This window comes from Armigeres subalbatus, chromosome 3 (assembly GCF_024139115.2).
Source record: "Armigeres subalbatus isolate Guangzhou_Male chromosome 3, GZ_Asu_2, whole genome shotgun sequence".
NCBI lineage: Eukaryota > Metazoa > Arthropoda > Insecta > Diptera > Culicidae > Armigeres > Armigeres subalbatus.
The window spans coordinates 151,314,448-151,333,400 of NC_085141.1; the positions used below are offsets into that span (position 1 = coordinate 151,314,448).

Genomic DNA, 18,953 nt, shown 5'->3' on the forward strand with positions numbered 1-18,953 from the left:
ACCTGATATTTCATTGTTGAATTTTTCCTTCTTTTAGTCATAGGCCGTTCTTTATTGATTCACATATTTGTATTTATTTGTGTTTCGCCTGATTATATTTTATTGTTGAATTTTTCCTTCTTTTAATCAAAGGCTTGTCATTCGAGTTTCGCACATTAATATTTATTCGTGTTTAACCTTATTTTCATTGTTGATTCTTTTCATTCTTTTATTCATAACCTTTTCTTTCGAGTTTCGCATTTTTCTACCGCATATGAAATATCAACACTTGAAAACATTTCATTCTAGAATTTTCTTTTTGTTGAAACATAGGGTATTCCTATTTTTATCAAAGTATTGCTAGGCTTTATTAACTTCAATTGTAATTCTTGGAAATAGTTCTTCACTCATTTTCATCAAAATGATGATTAAAAATATATAATTTTAGCTAAACATACCATCTTCTAATGACAGTAATTTTATTTCAATGTGCTCAAAAGATGATACGTTTTTGTTCACAAAATTTGTTTTTAAGTAACTATGCAAGAATGTACAAAATACATTTATTTTTATTATTAGAAACCGTTACGTTACGCTGTAAAGTTGGGAGGGGTATGGAATTGCCAAAATTTGCATTAGGGAAGATCCATTTATTACGTAACGCAAAAATAGGGAATTTTCAACCCTCCCCCCCGCTCCACCATGTCTGACTTTTTGTAAAAAACATCTGGAAATTTTGTATTGATCGTCACACTTCTCTCAACCCCCTCCCTTACGTGATTTGTGAAGGTTTGTGTTTCATTTTGAAGTCAACTAGTAACCCTCTAACGCCCAAGACCGCCTTCAGACGGGAAGCTTTAATTTTTTTTACCTGTTTTCCATTCAACCTTCTGTTAATTTTTCGACCCTCTTTTCCTTCGACATTTTGTCATTTTGACCTTTTGTACTTCCAATTTTTTGACTTTCGACCTTTATCCCTTCAATTTTTTTACTTTCGACCTTTGGACTTTTCGACATTTTATCCTCTCGACCTTTTGTTTTCGACCTTTTATCCTTTCGATGTTTTGTCCTTTCGAACTTTTATCCTTTCGACCTTCCATCCTTTCGGCCTTTTATCCTCTCGAGCTTTTGTCCTTTCGACCTTTTGTCCTTTCGACCTTTTGTTCTTTCGACCTTTTGTCCCTTCGACCTTTTGTCCTTTCGATCTTTTGTCCTTTCGACCTTTTGTCCTCTCGACATTTTATCCTTTCGACCTTTTGTCCTTTTGACCTTTCGACCTTTTGACCATTCGACCTTTTGTCCTTTCGACCTTTTGACTTTCGACCTTATGACCTTCGATCTTTTGACCTTCGACCTTTTGACACAGATTCCTTCTGCAGCACCATCCTGAACAGATCCGGGAACGCCAAAATCGCGGATTTTAGAGCCACATTTGGAATTCCATCCGGACCCGGAGCTTTTTTCATCTTCAAACCTTTCGCCACTGATAATAGCTCGTCATTGGTGACTTGCATACCTGCAGCGGTTACTCGGTCTTCATCTTCGTACGGCGTACGTGGCCACGTCGTAGAACCATGCTGCGGTAAAAGACCGTCCACGATGATCTTCAGCTTGTCCGGACACATTTCGGCTGGCGTCGCTGGACCCCTGATCTTCTTTGTCACAACTCGATAAGCGTTACCCCAAGGATCTGCGTCAGCTTCCCGGCACAACTCCTTGAAGCAGTTAGACTTGCTGATTTGGATCGCCCGTTTGAAAGCCGCTCTAGCTTCACGGAAAACTATCTTTCGCTCCTCTCTGACCATTTCAGACCGTTCCCTCTGAACGTGTCTCCTAGCTCTGAGACAGGCAGCGCTAAGGTTGGCAAGATTTTCGTTCCACCAGTAACTTGGCCGCCGGTTATTCTTCGGCTCCAATTTCCTCGGCATCGTCGCATCGCAAGCCCTCGCTAGCGTTTCCGTCAGCAGGTATGCGTCAAGGTTTGTAGCGTCGCTGTCCGCTCGAAGTGCTTCGATAAAAAGATCCTTATCGAAGTCCTTCGTCTTCCATCTTCGTCAACTAGACCTTATATCCCGTCGTACCGTCGGCGTTCGCGTTCCAACACTATATCGGATCGCCTGGTAATCGCTATGGGTATATTCTTCACAAACTCTCCAGTTCATGTTCCTCGCCATCGACGGGCTGCAGAACGTGACATCGATGATGGACTCCCTGCCATCTCTGCGGAATGTACTTACGATACCTTCATTGCCCAATCTTACTTCCAGCTTAGCCAACGCCTCCAGCAAACTGTAACCTCTGGCGTTAGTCAGTTCAGCGGTTGAGATTTCGTTAAAATTTACGTGTAAGTGTGTACGAAAGTTAACTCCTAGTGTGCCGCTGTAAGCACGCTCAAAGTGGGTGATTCATTATATTTAAAGTTTGTGAGTTGTTCACAATTGAGTGATTGACAAACCGTCCTCTGGTCACTGCAATTTGTGGGGATTGTTCAGGATGGGATTGGGTTTGAAAATGAGCTCTGTTCAACTACCTACATTGTATCCTTAAGTAGGCTCTACTAAAGAGACCTGCCGTTTAAAGTACGCTAGCCCAAGTCTTTGTTGGGTGGGACCTGACTCGATAGCCCGGACCTGACTCGGCGAAAGCTGGCAGGCCTAATAAGCCGCTTGTAAAACCAACCAATACGAACTGAGGTATATCACGCGTAAGAACCGTCTCCAGCATACATCAGCACCTCAAAATAAAAGTATGTATAATGCGTTTCGCGTTAGTTGACTCCTTGGCCAGATAATGATTATTATTAAATCTGTTCATATGGGAAAACTCACTCACTCACACGAACCACACCAATTTAAAATCCCTATCCATCAGCGAACACGCGATTGCAAAATGAATGCTACTCAACCCAACAGCGAACCAACAAACGATTCATACCTACTGAGTGCCCCCCAGCAGGGAGAAGTGAAACCAAAAAAAGTACGAACAGAAATCGAGAGATGAGAGTGAACCGATGTGTAGTGAGTGCAGCAGAAAACACTGAGTTGGACTCGGAAGATTGATTCAATTTAGACTCAATGATTCGCTTTGCGGCCTGATTCTTTCTGCCGAATCCTCACTCACCACTCAATTGCGATTCCATTCGTTTACGAACCGAATGTTAACAAATAGGGTAACCGTGCCCTTAGTGGAGGTAGCACCAATAGTGGAGGTAGTGGGGTTTTAATGAGATTTATCATATTTTTACACGTTACGATGGTTTCAGTTGATGCATCGTGCTTTGAATATCCTGTTGAATGCAACTTATCTTAAGATTTCGCTTGAAAAACTATTGAAAACAATGATTTTCCTTAACAAAATTGACTCCGTTGCACCTATAGTGGTGCAACTGTACCAATAGTGGGGAGTCTCATAAGAAACCAATGGATAGCACCACTATGGGAATCCAAATTAATTTTTACCGCCACTAAAGGAACAGTGTACCTATAGTGCTGCAAGCAATATTTGGTAATTGTTGATGTTAAATGACATCTATCTCGTTTTTGTTAGCAAATTTATTAGTTTTTCTATTGAACAAAATATTAAAGCTTTAAATTTCTCATAATTATCAATTATTAAAAAATATTTTCTTTTGTGGATCTACTAATACCTCCACTATTGGTACCGTTACCCTACTCGGCTATGCATCATTTGCTATCTGTGGGAAAGATTCGGTGATGAATTTTGTCTGTTTGTTTTTTGGCATGATTCCCCGCATAATCCTAAACCATATTCGGAGCATTACTCAGATCGTTTGTGATGATACTTAACAATATTCTTGCAATTCAGATTATTGTACATTGAAATGATAAGCTATCCGTATCACAAACAATGTTAACAGTAAGTTGTGTTGTATTTGCCAAAACTATTATTTGGGTAATGGGCGGTTAAGTATAATTACCATATAAAAAATGAATTTTTCCAGTACATATTTTTCGGAGTACATTATGTCTTGCAGGTGTTGTATAATCCTTGTTCCAAGCAAACAACTATATGGGTAACAATGTACGTACAGTATGACCATGAATAAATAATTTGCATAGTACTGTAACCTTTACTGTTAGTGTGGACGGGGCATTAATGGATTTTTCATCGAAATAAAAACATGCCTTTATATGAACTTTTGTTTTTATTCAATCATTTTTATTTTTTATTTTATTGGATATTAAATTGCGATAAAACTATTGCATGTCTTCTATTCTACCAGTTGAAGGCCGAGATAACTGGTTTTCTTGAATTTTATCTGAAACAACAACATGGTAGGTATACATTGATTATATTAAAAGTGGAGGGTTTAATGAGAAATACGTACCTGATAGCCCATTGGCAAACATTAGGAAATTGCTGCTTATCTATCATCTGGCTATAGAAATTGGATCTGCAAATGTTCAGCACAGGTATTAACATTGAACTATTTATCGATTGAATTATAATAATTTATGAACTCACCTAATCACTTTATCACTCAGGCTCAATAATAAACCCAAATAAATTTAGGTAAAAAATCACTCGCGTAACACGACAGTTTAGAAGAAGTCCAACATGGTTGCCGCTCGGATCTGCACATTCTTTTTTTGTGACACACACACACATTATTAACTAACTGGAACGAATATCATAGTTTTATCATAGGAAGATATATAATTGCGATGTGTGCGTGACATCCCGATGAATCCATGTTTCCAATGAATGATACATAATTATTAAAAAGTACGGGTCCATGTCATGACTTTTTCCGTTATAGGGTAAAGGATGTATTTTGGACCACCCTTACGGGGGCTCTTATTTTGGACCACCAAGAGGAATTTGCACTCAGTGGTCCAAAATATGAGCCGTCGAACTGGTGGTCCAAAATACCTCCTTTACCCTAGTTCTCATTTAATTTTGTACAATTTTTTGACAAAGTAATACTGATTTTCAAGTATATGAAATTATAATGTAATGCTTTATTGTATGTTAATCGCACGTGGTATCGTGAATTTGAAATTGCTTATAGTGAAAATTGAGGCAAGTTATAAAGTCAAAATATAAATCGGTGATTACATGAATTGTAACAATATTACTTAATTCATATGAATCATATCAATTTCACAGTATACGGTTTTCCATTATGCGGGTCGTTACTAACTGAAGCCAAACGACAGACAATCGAATTTGAAAATTTTGGAAGGGCTCGTGTACAGTTGCCTAATTTGCGATTGTATGTAGATGTGAGTGAAAGATTAGCGCTAAATGAACCGATTTTTCCCATACCTGCATATAGGTATGTGTACGTCAAATCACTGGACTTCACGGCAGCAGATTTGTTGTTATGTCCATTCAACGCACACTATGCATATACTATAGCGCCTGGATGTGGCAACGGCGGGTAGAAAATCAGCCACTGCCAATAATTCATTCCCCTCAGCGCGTTATTTCCTCGAAGCTATCCAATTTTTTCTTTTTCTCCGTAATATTCATAGAGCCTTCCAGAGGCGTGCAGTAAGATGCGCGGCTGCAAAACAAATCCATGCTGAAGGTGGCTGAGTTCGATTCCCGGTCCGGTTGACCTCATTGACTTTCCTGGGTATAAAAGTGTCATCGTGCCAGCCACATGATATACGAATGCGAAAATGATACCTCGGCTTAGAACCATCGCAGTTAATAACTGTGGAAGTGATAAGGGTCTGTTCAAATATTACGTAATTCAATAGGGAGTGGGGGGTTGTTTAATATATGTTACGATTTGTTACGCAAATTATAGGGGGTGGGGGTCCTTCGAAAAATTGTTACGCGTAACAAATTAATTTCATTGAGAAAAAATATTTGAATTTTTCAAAAAAAAATGTTATCTTCAGAATAGCATAAAATATACAGTAAATAATAATTTATTGTATCGTGTTTCAAATTCTACCATAAACACGATTTTTTTAAAAAACGAGCGGGTGGGGGGTTCTTAAAAACGTTTTTCGCGTTACGTAATATTTGAACAGACCCTAAATGAAAAACCCTGAGAGACTATATTCCAGTGGGGGATGTAATGCCAATAAGAAAATGCAATATTTTTAAAAATAAATATTTAGTTTCGCATAACAATTTCTCTTTATTTCCATTAATAAACCGGTTATTGAAGATAGTTTTCTTGAGTATTTATTGAAACTTAAATTTATTATAATTTACATAATTTTCTGGCAAGATTTTTCTCTTATTTTCTCTTTTATTCTGCATGAGTATTTATTATCGCGTCATGAGATTGGAACTCCACTACTGTACTAGAGACCTTGATAAGAAAAACGCGGACAGGTATGTGCCGCCAATCGAACCGTCAAAAAACAGCAGCCAATTGAGCAAGAGACCTGTCAAGCAGCCAAAATTTCGGCTCAAATACTGAAAACAGCTAAATTCGATTTAATATCATTTATGAATGAACAAATTTTGAAAGCCTTTTACATTTGTTATCAATAATATATGCAAATCAATGATAGATTATGAAATACAATTGTTTATTGGATTCTATTGCCATGTGATGTGAACATATTAAATAGCGGATTGTGAAATTTTAGCTGGATAAACCATTTCTTACTTTCATGTGTTGTTCTTCAATGAAGAAAACTGACTGCAGTGTTGGCAGAGTTACATTTTCTATCCGCGTTTCTCTTATCAAGGCCCCTATACTGTACCTATGATAAAAGAATCAGTACCATGTTAAGTACTTTTACATGTAACGGGAACTATGTCAACAAAAATCCTGAATTCAGTATGCGTTTTCTATTTGGCATAAAACAGAAAAAATACACATATTAAACATGATTATATGTTATGAGATCTGTTTAGTAATCACATCGTTTCTTTCTATTTGGTAACGTAATTTTTTTGTTTTGTTTTTATGCTTTTGATCGTAACTAATGTACTTAACGAATCTATCCTTACGTGCAGGTGAACGATCGTTTCGGCTATAGAGCTTTCCTCAGTAGTAATTAATAATAATATCAATACGAAGTACCTTACAAGCATTAACTCCTAGAATGATTGAATGCTTTCGCTCAAATTGATTTTTCAAAAAGTGGCACAGATTGTTGAGTTCATTCATGTGAAATTCTATCTATTTTGTATCACTTATTCAAAGCATGCAACACATTGTTGTGCCGCTTTACCTATACTTAAGATCAATTTTGGTTCGGTAATGTTTGATCTATTTACATTAGTCGGAACAATGACGCAAAAGGAACAAATTAAAGGAATGTTTCGATACACAGACGATTCGTACAAATTTATAAAAATTTGGTCGATAACGAACAAGTAATTTACAGAGACATTTATTTCAAATCAGACAAGCCTGCGGAATTGAGTTATAGGCTTTCAATTTATATTGTTTGATTAATCTGGGATTATCATTAATCGGGCAGCAGGGGCTATGTCCAAGGGCTTGACGATCCCTCCCCAGGCCATCTGCGAGTTGTGGCGCCTGACTAGGATGTGGTGGGGTTTGACAGTGGGCCCTGTTAAACATCTATAAAAAGCTGCATGTATCCGCAAGTAGGCTCCGCCAAAGCGACCGTGTGCCGCTCAAAGCGCACAAGCCCAAGTCCTGGTGTTAGGTGGGACGCTAAACAGCCCTGACACGACGGCCCTCCGACGAGACAGGAGGTTTGCGCAGGCCCAATAAGCCGCCTTTAAAAACAACTATTACGAACGACATAGAAGATAATACGACTCGATACAATCGGCAACGACCTAGGCGACGAATAAAGGATCACGATTGGAAGCTTGGAACATGGAACTGCAAGTCGCTGGGCTTCGCAGGTTGCGACAGGATAATCTACGATGAATTACATCCCCGCAACTTCGATGTCGTAGCGCTGCAGGAAATCTGCTGGACAGGACAGAAAGTGTGGAAAAGCGGGCATCGAGCGGCTACCTTCTACCAAAGCTGTGGCACCACCAACGAGCTGGGAACCGGCTTCATAGTGCTGGGAAAGATGCGCCAACGCGTGATTGGGTGGCAGCCAATCAACGCAAGGATGTGCAAGCTGAGGATAAAAGGCCGTTTCTTCAACTATAGCATCATCAACGTGCACTGCCCACACGAAGGGAGATCCGACGACGAGAAAGAAGCGTTCTATGCGCAGCTGGAGCAGACATACGATGGATGCCCACTGCGGGACGTCAAAATCGTCATCGGTGACATGAACGCTCAGGTAGGAAGGGAGGAAATGTATAGACCGGTCATCGGACCGGATAGTCTGCATACCGTATCGAACGACAACGGCCAACGATGTATAAACTTTGCAGCCTCCCGCGGAATGGTAGTCCGAAGCACTTTCTTCCCCCGCAAGAATATCCACAAGGCCACATGGAAATCACCTAATCAAGTAACGGAAAACCAAATCGACCACGTTCTAATCGACGGTAAATTCTTCTCCGACATCATTGGAATTGAACCGCTGTATTTACGACGTGATGTCGCTAGAGCTTCATTTATATCTGACCTTCTGCTCTCAAACATTGACTGTGGTTGTTTAGTCCGTCTTATAGATATTGATAATCGTCGTCGTGATCTTCGTTCCCACAATTTTATTCGTCTTCCTATGTCCCGTACAAATTATGGCCAAAATGAACCGATTAGTAGTATGTGTAGAATTTTCAATCAATGTTATAGTGTATTCGATTTTAATTTGTCGCGTTCTACATTGAAAAAAAAATATTGTCGATATTTGTCCAACACTATGTAAGTCAAGTTTTTTGTTATGTTAGTCGTAGTGACAATGTTCCAATATTGTATCGTTAAAGTTAAGTTAGTTTAAAAAAAACACCAAGAATGTATCATTTGGTTTGTAAACTGTTGATATGAAAAAACAAGAGGTTTTATGCCTACGGGAGAAGGAGTGAAATTCATCCTTAACTCCACTCCCGCTGGCTTTTCCCTCTCAATAGAAGATAAAAGATAAAAGATAAAAGATCACGAACGTACGCACTTACCTCAGTGCGAATATTGAATCCGACCACTACCTCGTCGCAGTATGTCTGCGCTCAAAACTCTCGACGGTGATCAACACGCGTCGGAGTCGTCCGCCGCGGCTTAACATTGGGCGGCTACAAGACGGTAGACTAGCCCAAGACTACGCGCAGCAGCTGGAAGTGGCACTGCCAACGGAAGAGCAGCTAGGCGCAGCATCTCTTGAAGATGGCTAGAGAGATATTCGATCCGCTATTGGAAGCACCGCAACCGCTGCACTAGGCACGGTGGCTCCGGATCAGAGAAACGACTGATATGACGGCGAATGTGAGCAGTTAGTTGAGGAGAAGAATGCAGCATGGGCGAGATTGCTGCAACACCGCACGAGGGCGAACGAGGCACGATACAAACGGGCGCGGAACAGACAAAACTCGATTTTCCGGAGGAAAAAGCGCCAGCAGGAAGATCGAGACCGTGAAGAGACGGAGGAACTGTACCGCGCTAATAACGCACAAAAGTTCTATGAGAAGTTGAACCGTTCACGTAAGGGCCACGTGCCACAGCCCGATATGTGTAAGGACATAAACGGGAACCTTCTTACAAACGAGCGTGAGGTGATCCAAAGGTGGCGGCAGCACTACGAAGAGCACCTGAATGGCGATATGGCAGACAATGGTGGCGATATGGTAATGAACCTAGGAGCACGCGCGCAGGACATGCGACTTCCGGCTCCGAATCTCCAGGAAATCCAGGAGGAGATCGACCGGCTGAAAAACAACAAAGCCCCTGGAGTTGACCAACTACCAGGAGAGCTGTTTAAACACGGTGGTGAAGCACTGGCTAGAGCGCTGCACTGGGTGATTACCAAGGTTTGGGAGGATGAGGTTCTGCCGCAGGAGTGGATGGAAGGTATCGTGCCCCATCTACAAAAGGGCAATAAGCTGGATTGTAGCAACTACCGCGCAATCACATTGCTGAACGCCGCCTACAAGGTACTCTCCCAAATTTTATGCCGTCGACTAACACCAATTGCAAGAGAGTTCGTGGGGCAGTACCAGGCGGGATTTATGGGTGAACGCTCTACCACAGACCAGGTGTTCGCCATACGTCAGGTATTGCAGAAATGCCGCGAATACAACGTGCCCACACATCATCTATTTATCGACTTCAAAGCCGCATATGATACAATCGATCGGGACCAGCTATGGCAGCTAATGCACGAAAACGGATTTCCGGATAAACTGATACGGTTGATCAAGGCAACGATGGATCGGGTGATGTGCGTAGTTCGAGTTTCAGGGGCATTCTCGAGTCCCTTCGAAACGCGTAGAGGGTTACGGCAAGGTGATGGTCTTTCGTGTCTGCTATTCAACATCGCTTTGGAGGGAGTAATACGAAGAGCAGGGATTGACACGAGTGGTACGATTTTCACGAAGTCCGTCCAGTAATTTGGTTTCGCCGAAGACATTGATATCATGCACGTAACTTTGAGAGGATGAAGGAAGCCTACATCAGACTGCAAAGCGAAGCTAAACGGATGGGACTAGTCATCAATACGTCGAAGACGAAGTGCATGATAGGAAGAGGCTCAAGAGAGGTCAATGTGAGCCACCCACCACGGGTTTCTATCGGTGGTGACGAAATCGAGGTGGTTGCAGAATTCGTGTACTTGGGCTCACTGGTGACCGTCGATAACGATACCAGCAGAGAAATTCGGAGACGCATAGTGGCTGGAAATCGTACGTACTTTGGACTCCGCAAGACGCTCCGATCGAATAGAGTTCGCCGCCGTACCAAACTGACTATCTACAAAACGCTTATAAGACCGGTAGTTCTCTACAGACACGAGACCTGGACGATGCTCGTGGAGGACCAACGCGCACTGGGAGTTTTCGAAAGGAAAGTGTTGCGTACCATCTATGGTGGGGTGCAGATGGCGGACGGTACGTGGAGGAGGCGAATGAACCACGAGTTGCATCAGCTGTTGGGAGAACCATCCATCGTTCACACCGCGAAAATCGGAAGACTGCGGTGGGCCGGGCACGTAGCCAGAATGTCGGACAGTAATCCGGTGAAAATGGTTCTCGACAACGATCCGACGGGAACAAGAAGGCGAGGTGCACAGCGGGCAAGGTGGATCGATCAGGTGGAGGACGACTTGCGGACCCTCCGCAGACTGCGTGGTTGTCGAAGTGCAGCCATGGACCGAGCTGAATGGAGAAGTCTTTTATGTGCAGTACAGGCCACTCCGGCCTTAGTCTGATGATAAATAAATAAATAAATCATTAATCGTCCCAAGGAGCTCATTTTCAAAAAATCAGTATCTCTAAAACGTCCACTTCAGCATATACTAGGTTTTCCTCTTTCGGGTAGGTGCGTTTAAAAAATATTCTTTCGGGAAAAAACATGGTAGTATACTGTACGGCAAAATAATAACAGGTATGTTTCGTTCTTGGACAATAAAGTCATTTACTAACGCAATCACATTTTTTCAGCTTTTTTTTCTCCTAAATATTACCTTTGCCTATGCAGTTCTAGTACATATTCATATAAATTTTGATGATGGAGGAATGGCATGAATTATTACAAGCCGAAAAAAAAACATATCGCAATAAAACGATAAAACACACATAAGATGTTGCATCTTTTTGATGGAGGGTAGCATTGTTTTCCATATTTTTCAATTTGAAAAACTTGTGTCTATTGATTGAAGAAAATAAATAAAGAAATGTAATGTTCAAAACTTTAAGTGTTTTGTTTTATTACTAATGAAAGCATTAAACACTAATATATTAATTGAAAACAATAAAATCACCGAAACGTTCGGTAATTTTGATTCTCAATTTACCGAACGGTATGGTACTTTTTGACAGATCATCACAAAATAAAAGTACCGAATGTTCGGTAATTTTTTTAGTTTACCGAACTGATTACCGTACGTTCAGCTGTTGAAAGTTCGGTAAAAAATTACCGTACACTGTAAATTATTCTGAGTGTGTACACACTTAAAATAGAATTCTCTGTTCGGTAATTTGTTTGACGAAAAACTTCGGTAAACATTAAAAGTTACAGTAAGTTCGGTTAAAAACATTTATTTTACCGGATATCTGTAAAATGTTACCGATCAAACTGTAATTCAAAAATTATATGACAGAGTTCGGTATTTGAACTTACAGAACGTACTGTAAAATCTATTTATTACCGTATACGGTAAAATTAACACCGAACAAACTGTAAAACAGATTCTGTATTACAGTACTTCGGTAAACTAGGTTGAGCTGTTAAACTGTCAAAGCTTGACTTGTCCAATCAGAAACTGTTTGCAGACAGCGGTTAGCTCAAGACTTTTTTATCAAGAAACGGTCATAATTTTTCAGCGGATTCGCCATGAAAAAACACGATCAGACATCAAAAGGAGACATAATAACAGGTATTTCATGCGTTCTTGATTGAAGCAGTTCAATATTCAACGTTATAATATTCTTTTCAGATTCTTCTTTGGTGATATTTTTCTGCTGAGAAATGCATGCATTCGGATTTATTTTAAATATCTTCACACCGCGTAGCCCTGAATGCAATGGAACGGCGACAGAAACAGAGTTTGGCAAACACTTTATATATTTTCCGTTCCTTCCTGCCATTACCGTAGTCATTTCGTTCGATTGCGGGATTTTTGTTGGTTCGGAGAATATGTTTATTATAATCTAATGTAAGCCAAGTTCAATTAAAAGCAAATTAATTAAAGAAATATTATGTTTCAAAACCACAAATGTATTTATTCAATAACAATCATTGAAAGCATTCAATATTTATATTTATATTTTTTCGTCAAAATATCAAAGTACCGAAGCGTTCGGTAGTTTTTGTTATGAAACTACCGAACTGTACGGTATATTTTGAAAGATCATCACAAAATCAAACTACCGAACGATCTGTAAACGTTTTGGTTTACCGAACTGATTACCGAACGTTCAGCTGTTGAAAGTTCGGTAAAAAATTACCGTATACTGTAAAATATTTTAAGTGTGTATACAATATTTGACGTGAATCGTCAATATTGTACACTGAGCCCAAACCTCCACCTAATATCGACTGAAATAGCATTCACCCTTATTTTCAAATGACTACTTCAAAAAGCGCATGATTATCCGAGGCGAATGAAACATCTGCGAAAATGATTAAAAAATTCATTCGAAAGTCGACTGATTTTCACACCAGTGCAAAATGACACATCAGTTGATTCGAGTTTTGTATTCCATCGAAAGAAAATCATCCACTAAACGGATGATAAACGATTAGGGTGGCCCCTAAAACGCAAATCATACGATACCCGAGTGTTGACGAATGATGTTTTCTGAGCTGTTGGAGATGCTTCACCATTTTGAAATCGAAAGTATAACTAAGAACATCAGGTCTCCGCAAGCAGTAATGGTAAGTTAATTAATATGAATTTATTTGAAAAGAAAACTATTTGTACTAATTATATTGTAGCATCATTTACAGAAATATTTATTGCGAAAATGTTTTCGTCGACAACTCCTGAAAAAATACAAACTCCAGTGATTTTTAGCTGAGCACGAGAGAGCTTCGTCATGAGGAATCCGGATAGTGCTTGGACTTCCGTCGGGATTCCGGCAAAAGTTGCGATAAATGTAAGAATAAATCTGCGCTTTTTCCGCAAGGTTTTCCGTCTGCCCTACGTAATATGGATATCGCTGCACCGCGCGTATACAAATCTAATAGTGCACCGAGACCGAGATATGTGCGACAAAATATTTCCTCATTCGCGAGCTCATCCGTACAGAAAAGAATTTGATTCAAACCAAAAACAATAAACGTTTTAAATAAATAAGCAAATTGAATTTTACTCACACAAATCATTCCTCATCTCCTTTATGATTTTCACTTCCAAATTCAATGGTTTCTATTCATTATCGATATTTATATCATCTGCTTACCATCGTTTCCGCTTTCGTATTCTATTCGAACCATCATTCATATTCTGTTTTAGCATCATTCGGTTGCTGGATGATTCGCATACAGAGGATTATCATCCGAGTCGCACACAGTCGAATGCGAGTCATCCGAAAAGTGGATGACAATTGTTAAGGTGGTTATACAATAAAGCCACAAATCGGCCATCTTGGAAAGCACGTGCTTTTTCTAGTGATTTTTCAAGAGCACGAATTATGACAAGCACAACGTCCATGGGGATGAAACATTCGTAGATCGTTTGCTTACTTATGCTAAATAATCGACTTTAATTTCAGCATTGTACGAAAATTATAACACTAGATTTGAACTTTTGATAATAGGAGTAGAAAGCCGTGTGGTGAATTTAAAATTCACCACATGGCTTGATTGCACAATCACCTTAAGGTGATTATAGAATGAAGCCCGTGGTGAATTTCAAATTCACCACACGTTTATCTACATACAATTCTAAAAGCCCAAATGTGGCGTAATAGTTGTCGTACAGTGCCGAAACTCAAATTATGATTGTTCAGCATAACTAAGCAAACGATCTACCATTATTTCAGCCCCATACGCGTTATGGTTCTTTCATCTCGTGCTCTTGAAAAAAATATTGGAAAAGCACGTGGTTTACAAAATGGCCGATTTCTGGCTTTATTGTATAATCACCTTAAAGGGCGGGAGCAAAACAGCTATCAGTCAATATGAGGAGGATGTTTGGGTTCAGTGTATACAAGTTTCAAGCTGAGATGAGATAAGACATCTCGAAGCTGAATGCCTTCACACAAATTATCCACAATCCACGCAACGGGCAGCTCCAGTGTGACCAACTTTATTAACTAACTGAAAATCAACCAGACAAATAAGCTTCAAGCAATAATTATCGAATGCTGGCCTGTTCATTTGTACGTCATAATTGCAGTTCTGACTATTATTACAACATTTTTATTATTTATTATATTCCACGTTTAAATATTTGAAAGAAACGTTTATTCGTGTTTACTTGTTTCTTTAGGAACTGAGGTCGGAAAATCCCCGACTACTAGCAACACCGCGAAAGTAATAACATAGCACCCACTAGCAAAATAAAGCAACGCTGCGCTTGCCGGCGTCTGTCAAATCTCCCAATCAATGACCTTTTCTGACAGGCAAATGGTTTCAAAAAGAGACAGTGAGATGTCTTATCTCATCTCAGGTTTCAAGCAACCTTGTTAGGAAGAGGACCATTTCGGCGTAGAATTGCGTAAATTTCCGCATGTCAAGCTTTACGCGCTGTTTATATTTCATATTTTTTTTCTGTGTAGGATGGATATGAACCGGAACGGTCATTCTGGAACAGGTTCCCGGAGGGCTCGTAGGGGCCAAAAACTCATTTAAAATAAACCCTGGCAATATGGGTATCAAAACTCTTGGAATTGTTTCGGAAATATGTTATCCATAAAGTTGAAACCACAGGATGGATATCAACCAGAACAATCATCCTAGAACAAGTTCCCGAAAGGCCTTTAGTGGCCACAAACTCATTTAGAAGACACCCTGGCATCAAAATTCTTGGAATATTTTCGGAAACATGTTTTTCCAAGAAGATGGGACTGATGTTGGGTCATTAGGCTGAATGGCTGTTAGACCGAACCGAATGGTTATTGGGTCGAATGGGAAGTGAGGAGTGAATAGTGAGAAATGAGCAGTGAGAAGTGGAAAGTAAAAACTGAAAAGTGAAATGAGAGAAATGAGAAGAGAGAAGTGAAAAGTTACACAGTGTTGACCCTATTTTATCCAGCCCGGTGGCATCCCTATCTCACACAATAGGTTTGTTTTGCAGCCAACATTGCGCGACCGTATCCCACTGACAGTTCTGTATCCTAATGAGAATCAAATGTGAGGTTTGTAAACAAAACACATACTATCATGAATTTTACACTGAGATGTTGGCTGCAAAAACATGGCGTCGTGCCACCCACCTGATTTTATCTACCTCCGACTTTATCACATTTTCGACCCGATTTTATCATGTCCCGCTTTTGTCACGTTTTCGACCCATTTTGTCACCACAAAAAATTTTGAAAATTGTAGTCGTTCTTTTTATTCTTGAAAATTATTCAGCAAACACCAATGATACTTGCAGCGCCTGTGGTTTATTATAAATCATTTCTGAGTACCTGTCAAGAATTTTTAAGTCTTTTGACAAGAAATAACGGTAAAAGAAGATAGCAAGTGTTTCTTCTAAATGAGGGTCCCCTCGGAAACCTGTTTGAGAATGACCGGTCCATTGTCAAACCATCTTATGGCCTAATAGCCCAAAAGATCATGCTTCCGAGGGAATTTCATGAATTTTGATACCCATCCATTGTCAAACCATCCTATGGTCCAATTACTTATCGGATCATGCTTTTGATACAAATTCATGAATTTTGGTACCCACTTTGCCAGGGTTTCTTCAAAATGAGTTTGTGGCCACTTTAGGCCCCACGGGAACCTGTTCCAGGATGACCGGTCCGTTGTCAAACCATCCTATGGTCCAATTACTTATCGGATCATGCTTTCGATACAATTTCATGAATTTTGATACCCACATTGCCAGGGTTTCTTCAAAATGAGTTTGTGGCCACTTTAGGCCCCATGGGAACCTGTTCCAGGATGACCGGTCCGTTGTCAAACCATCCAATGGTCCAATTACTTATCGGATCATGCTTTCGATACAATTTCATGAATTTTGATACCCACATTGCCAGGGTTTCTTCAAAATGAGTTTGTGGCCACTTTAGGCCTCACGGGAACCTGTTCCAGGATGACCGGTCCGTTGTCAAACCATCCCATGGTCCAACTACTTATCGGATCATGCTTCCGATACAATTTCATGAATTTTGATACCCACATTGCCAGGTTTTTTTCAGAATAAGTTTGTGGCCACTTTAGGCCCGACGGGAACCTGTTTCCGGAATAACCGTTCCGGGATTAATTCATAAGATGGTCCTGTAACGTAGTTAAGTTATATTCTTTAAATTTCCAACGAAGTTTATTAGTCATGACGCAAGAAATCTTCATCTGGTTGAATATATATCTTCAATTTACACATACTTTGGGCACAGACAAACAGACGTGACAGTTAGAACAATTTTCTAAAAAATCCATCGCCCAGTTACTTTATCACCATCTCGCGTGCATGTTGCATGAAATGTTATTTAGTACGACAATGTCAACAGAAGGCGCTAGTGTGAGATGTCAAATCCAAAGGTAAACGATGCTCTAGGTGTGAAACGAGTAATCAGTTTAATTTAAAACGACCGTTCAATGCATGGACGATGGGAATCTCATCAGTGTTACGTCTGTTTGTCTGTGATTTGAGACTTGACCCAGTTAATCCGGAATTCCGGTTACCAGGTAGTCCGAATCGGTTCTCTGTAACATTGTATCGAATAGCGGGTAAGTTCCTGTATCCGTAGCAATCAAAATCGTCAAAATCGGTGAAAAACTGACAATGTTATGATCATTTTAAGTCCGTGGGTACCCGGGTACCCTGTCGGTAACGTAAGGGTGTTTTTTTGTCGGTAACAAAAAGGTTAATGAAAACTGCTGCGAAGCAACAATGTCCCAGTGGGGAATGGAATGCCAATAATAAGAAGAGGACTTTTGATATTGTTCCTAAACAACGCAAAAAGTTTATATTGAAAATAGTCAATTAATCATTCCTAATAGAGCTCGTTCCACCAAACTGCCTACAATTGCATATCAATATGAATAGGAAAATAAGTAGATATGAGACTGCTATGCGACTAAAACTAGTGTTATATACATGTCTAATTTGTTGAGCACATGGATCTAAAACGCACTTTCATTTTCTGATTCTCGTTTACTGAATAAGTTAAAAAAATAATCACAATTCCATAAAAGGTTTTCATAAAGAATTCAGTTTTACATTAAGCTTACAGTTCTGACTAGAATTCTTTCTTTGATTCTAAATAAAAACATAATATTTACCATTTTGTCAATGTAAATTCCTTTGCTTTAAAAGTACCATTTTGGTAGTGTTAAATAGTTTGATTCCAGTTTGTGTGCTTCTGTGAGCTAGTGTAAATAAAGCATTGAATAAGAATTCTAAAGAGCTTATCTCATATTTATCACGCAACGAAAAGCTTATTCCAAAAACAAAAAAAATAACCTTTTTCTTAAATTTGAATCTCTGGGCAATGCCAACGCCCACTTTCTGAGTCCGGAAAGTGCAACTGAACTAACCACCAATAAAGCTCCCAGTACCGAATAAAAGTTGGGTGTTTCCTTGAAAAACATAATTTGCCAAATAAAAGCAAACACGATGTCCGCAGAACGGGCAATCGCCACAGGGCCAGCCTGCTCGAATTGTAACGCCAACGTGAGGAGAATTTGACCTCCAAAACTAAACAGTGCCAGAGCTATCACTAATAAACGATCAGAACCGCATAAAGGCCAACAAAGGGCTCCCAAAACATAGCAAACGATAATCGTGTATACCAATGCAAATGCTCCAAAATTGGTCATTATCACCGAAAAATGGAGTCCTTTGAGGGCTCGCAATAAAACGTACGCATTGGCACCGAACAGAGTTGATGATAGGGCTGCTACCGGACCCCACAAGTCATAATTTGTATCGATGACCTGTTCGGCGACCAGGTTGGTCGACTCATGGAAAAAGTAAGGTGGCCTAGTAATCAGCACAACTCCAATCAGCGTAAATACAATTGTTATCACATTGAACATCCCGCACTGTTCCCGAAGGAATAGTCGCGCAAATATAGCAACGAAAACCGGCGTGGAGAAAATTATTACTGAAGCATCTGCCAGTGGCATATGACGAAAGGCATAAAAACTCAGCATTAACCCAGTCGTTCCAACAAAACATCGTAGCACCAAAATGATCCGCTTACCTCGTGGAAAAATTCTCTCCTGCTTGTAAATGGCGATCGGAATGGATGGTAGAAGAACTCCGATGAACCTAAAAGCATAGTTCAGTGGGTAAATAAAACACAAAATACATATAAATAAAGTAGTCACT

At 39.9% G+C, this 18,953-nt stretch overlaps 1 protein-coding gene and 1 long non-coding RNA gene across 3 annotated transcripts in view; both read right to left on the reverse strand.

Moving 5' to 3' along the window:
- The window catches only part of LOC134219581 (solute carrier family 35 member G1), a 109,757-nt gene that overhangs the window by 9,821 nt on the left and 80,983 nt on the right, over positions 1–18,953 (reverse strand). The window contains exon 3 of one of the 2 annotated variants that reach the window (XM_062698356.1): positions 18,826–18,893. In XM_062698356.1, the coding sequence (XP_062554340.1) occupies positions 18,826–18,893 (68 nt within the window). Of the gene's footprint in view, positions 1–17,899; positions 18,894–18,953 lie in introns of those variants that run through there. The other variant, XM_062698355.1, reaches the window with a different exon arrangement.
- LOC134219582 (uncharacterized) lies at positions 4,131–4,731 on the reverse strand. The gene is made up of 3 exons (XR_009981613.1): positions 4,465–4,731; positions 4,328–4,393; positions 4,131–4,258 (listed from the first exon to the last, which is right to left on the reverse strand). It is a non-coding gene; the product is annotated as an uncharacterized LOC134219582 (long non-coding RNA).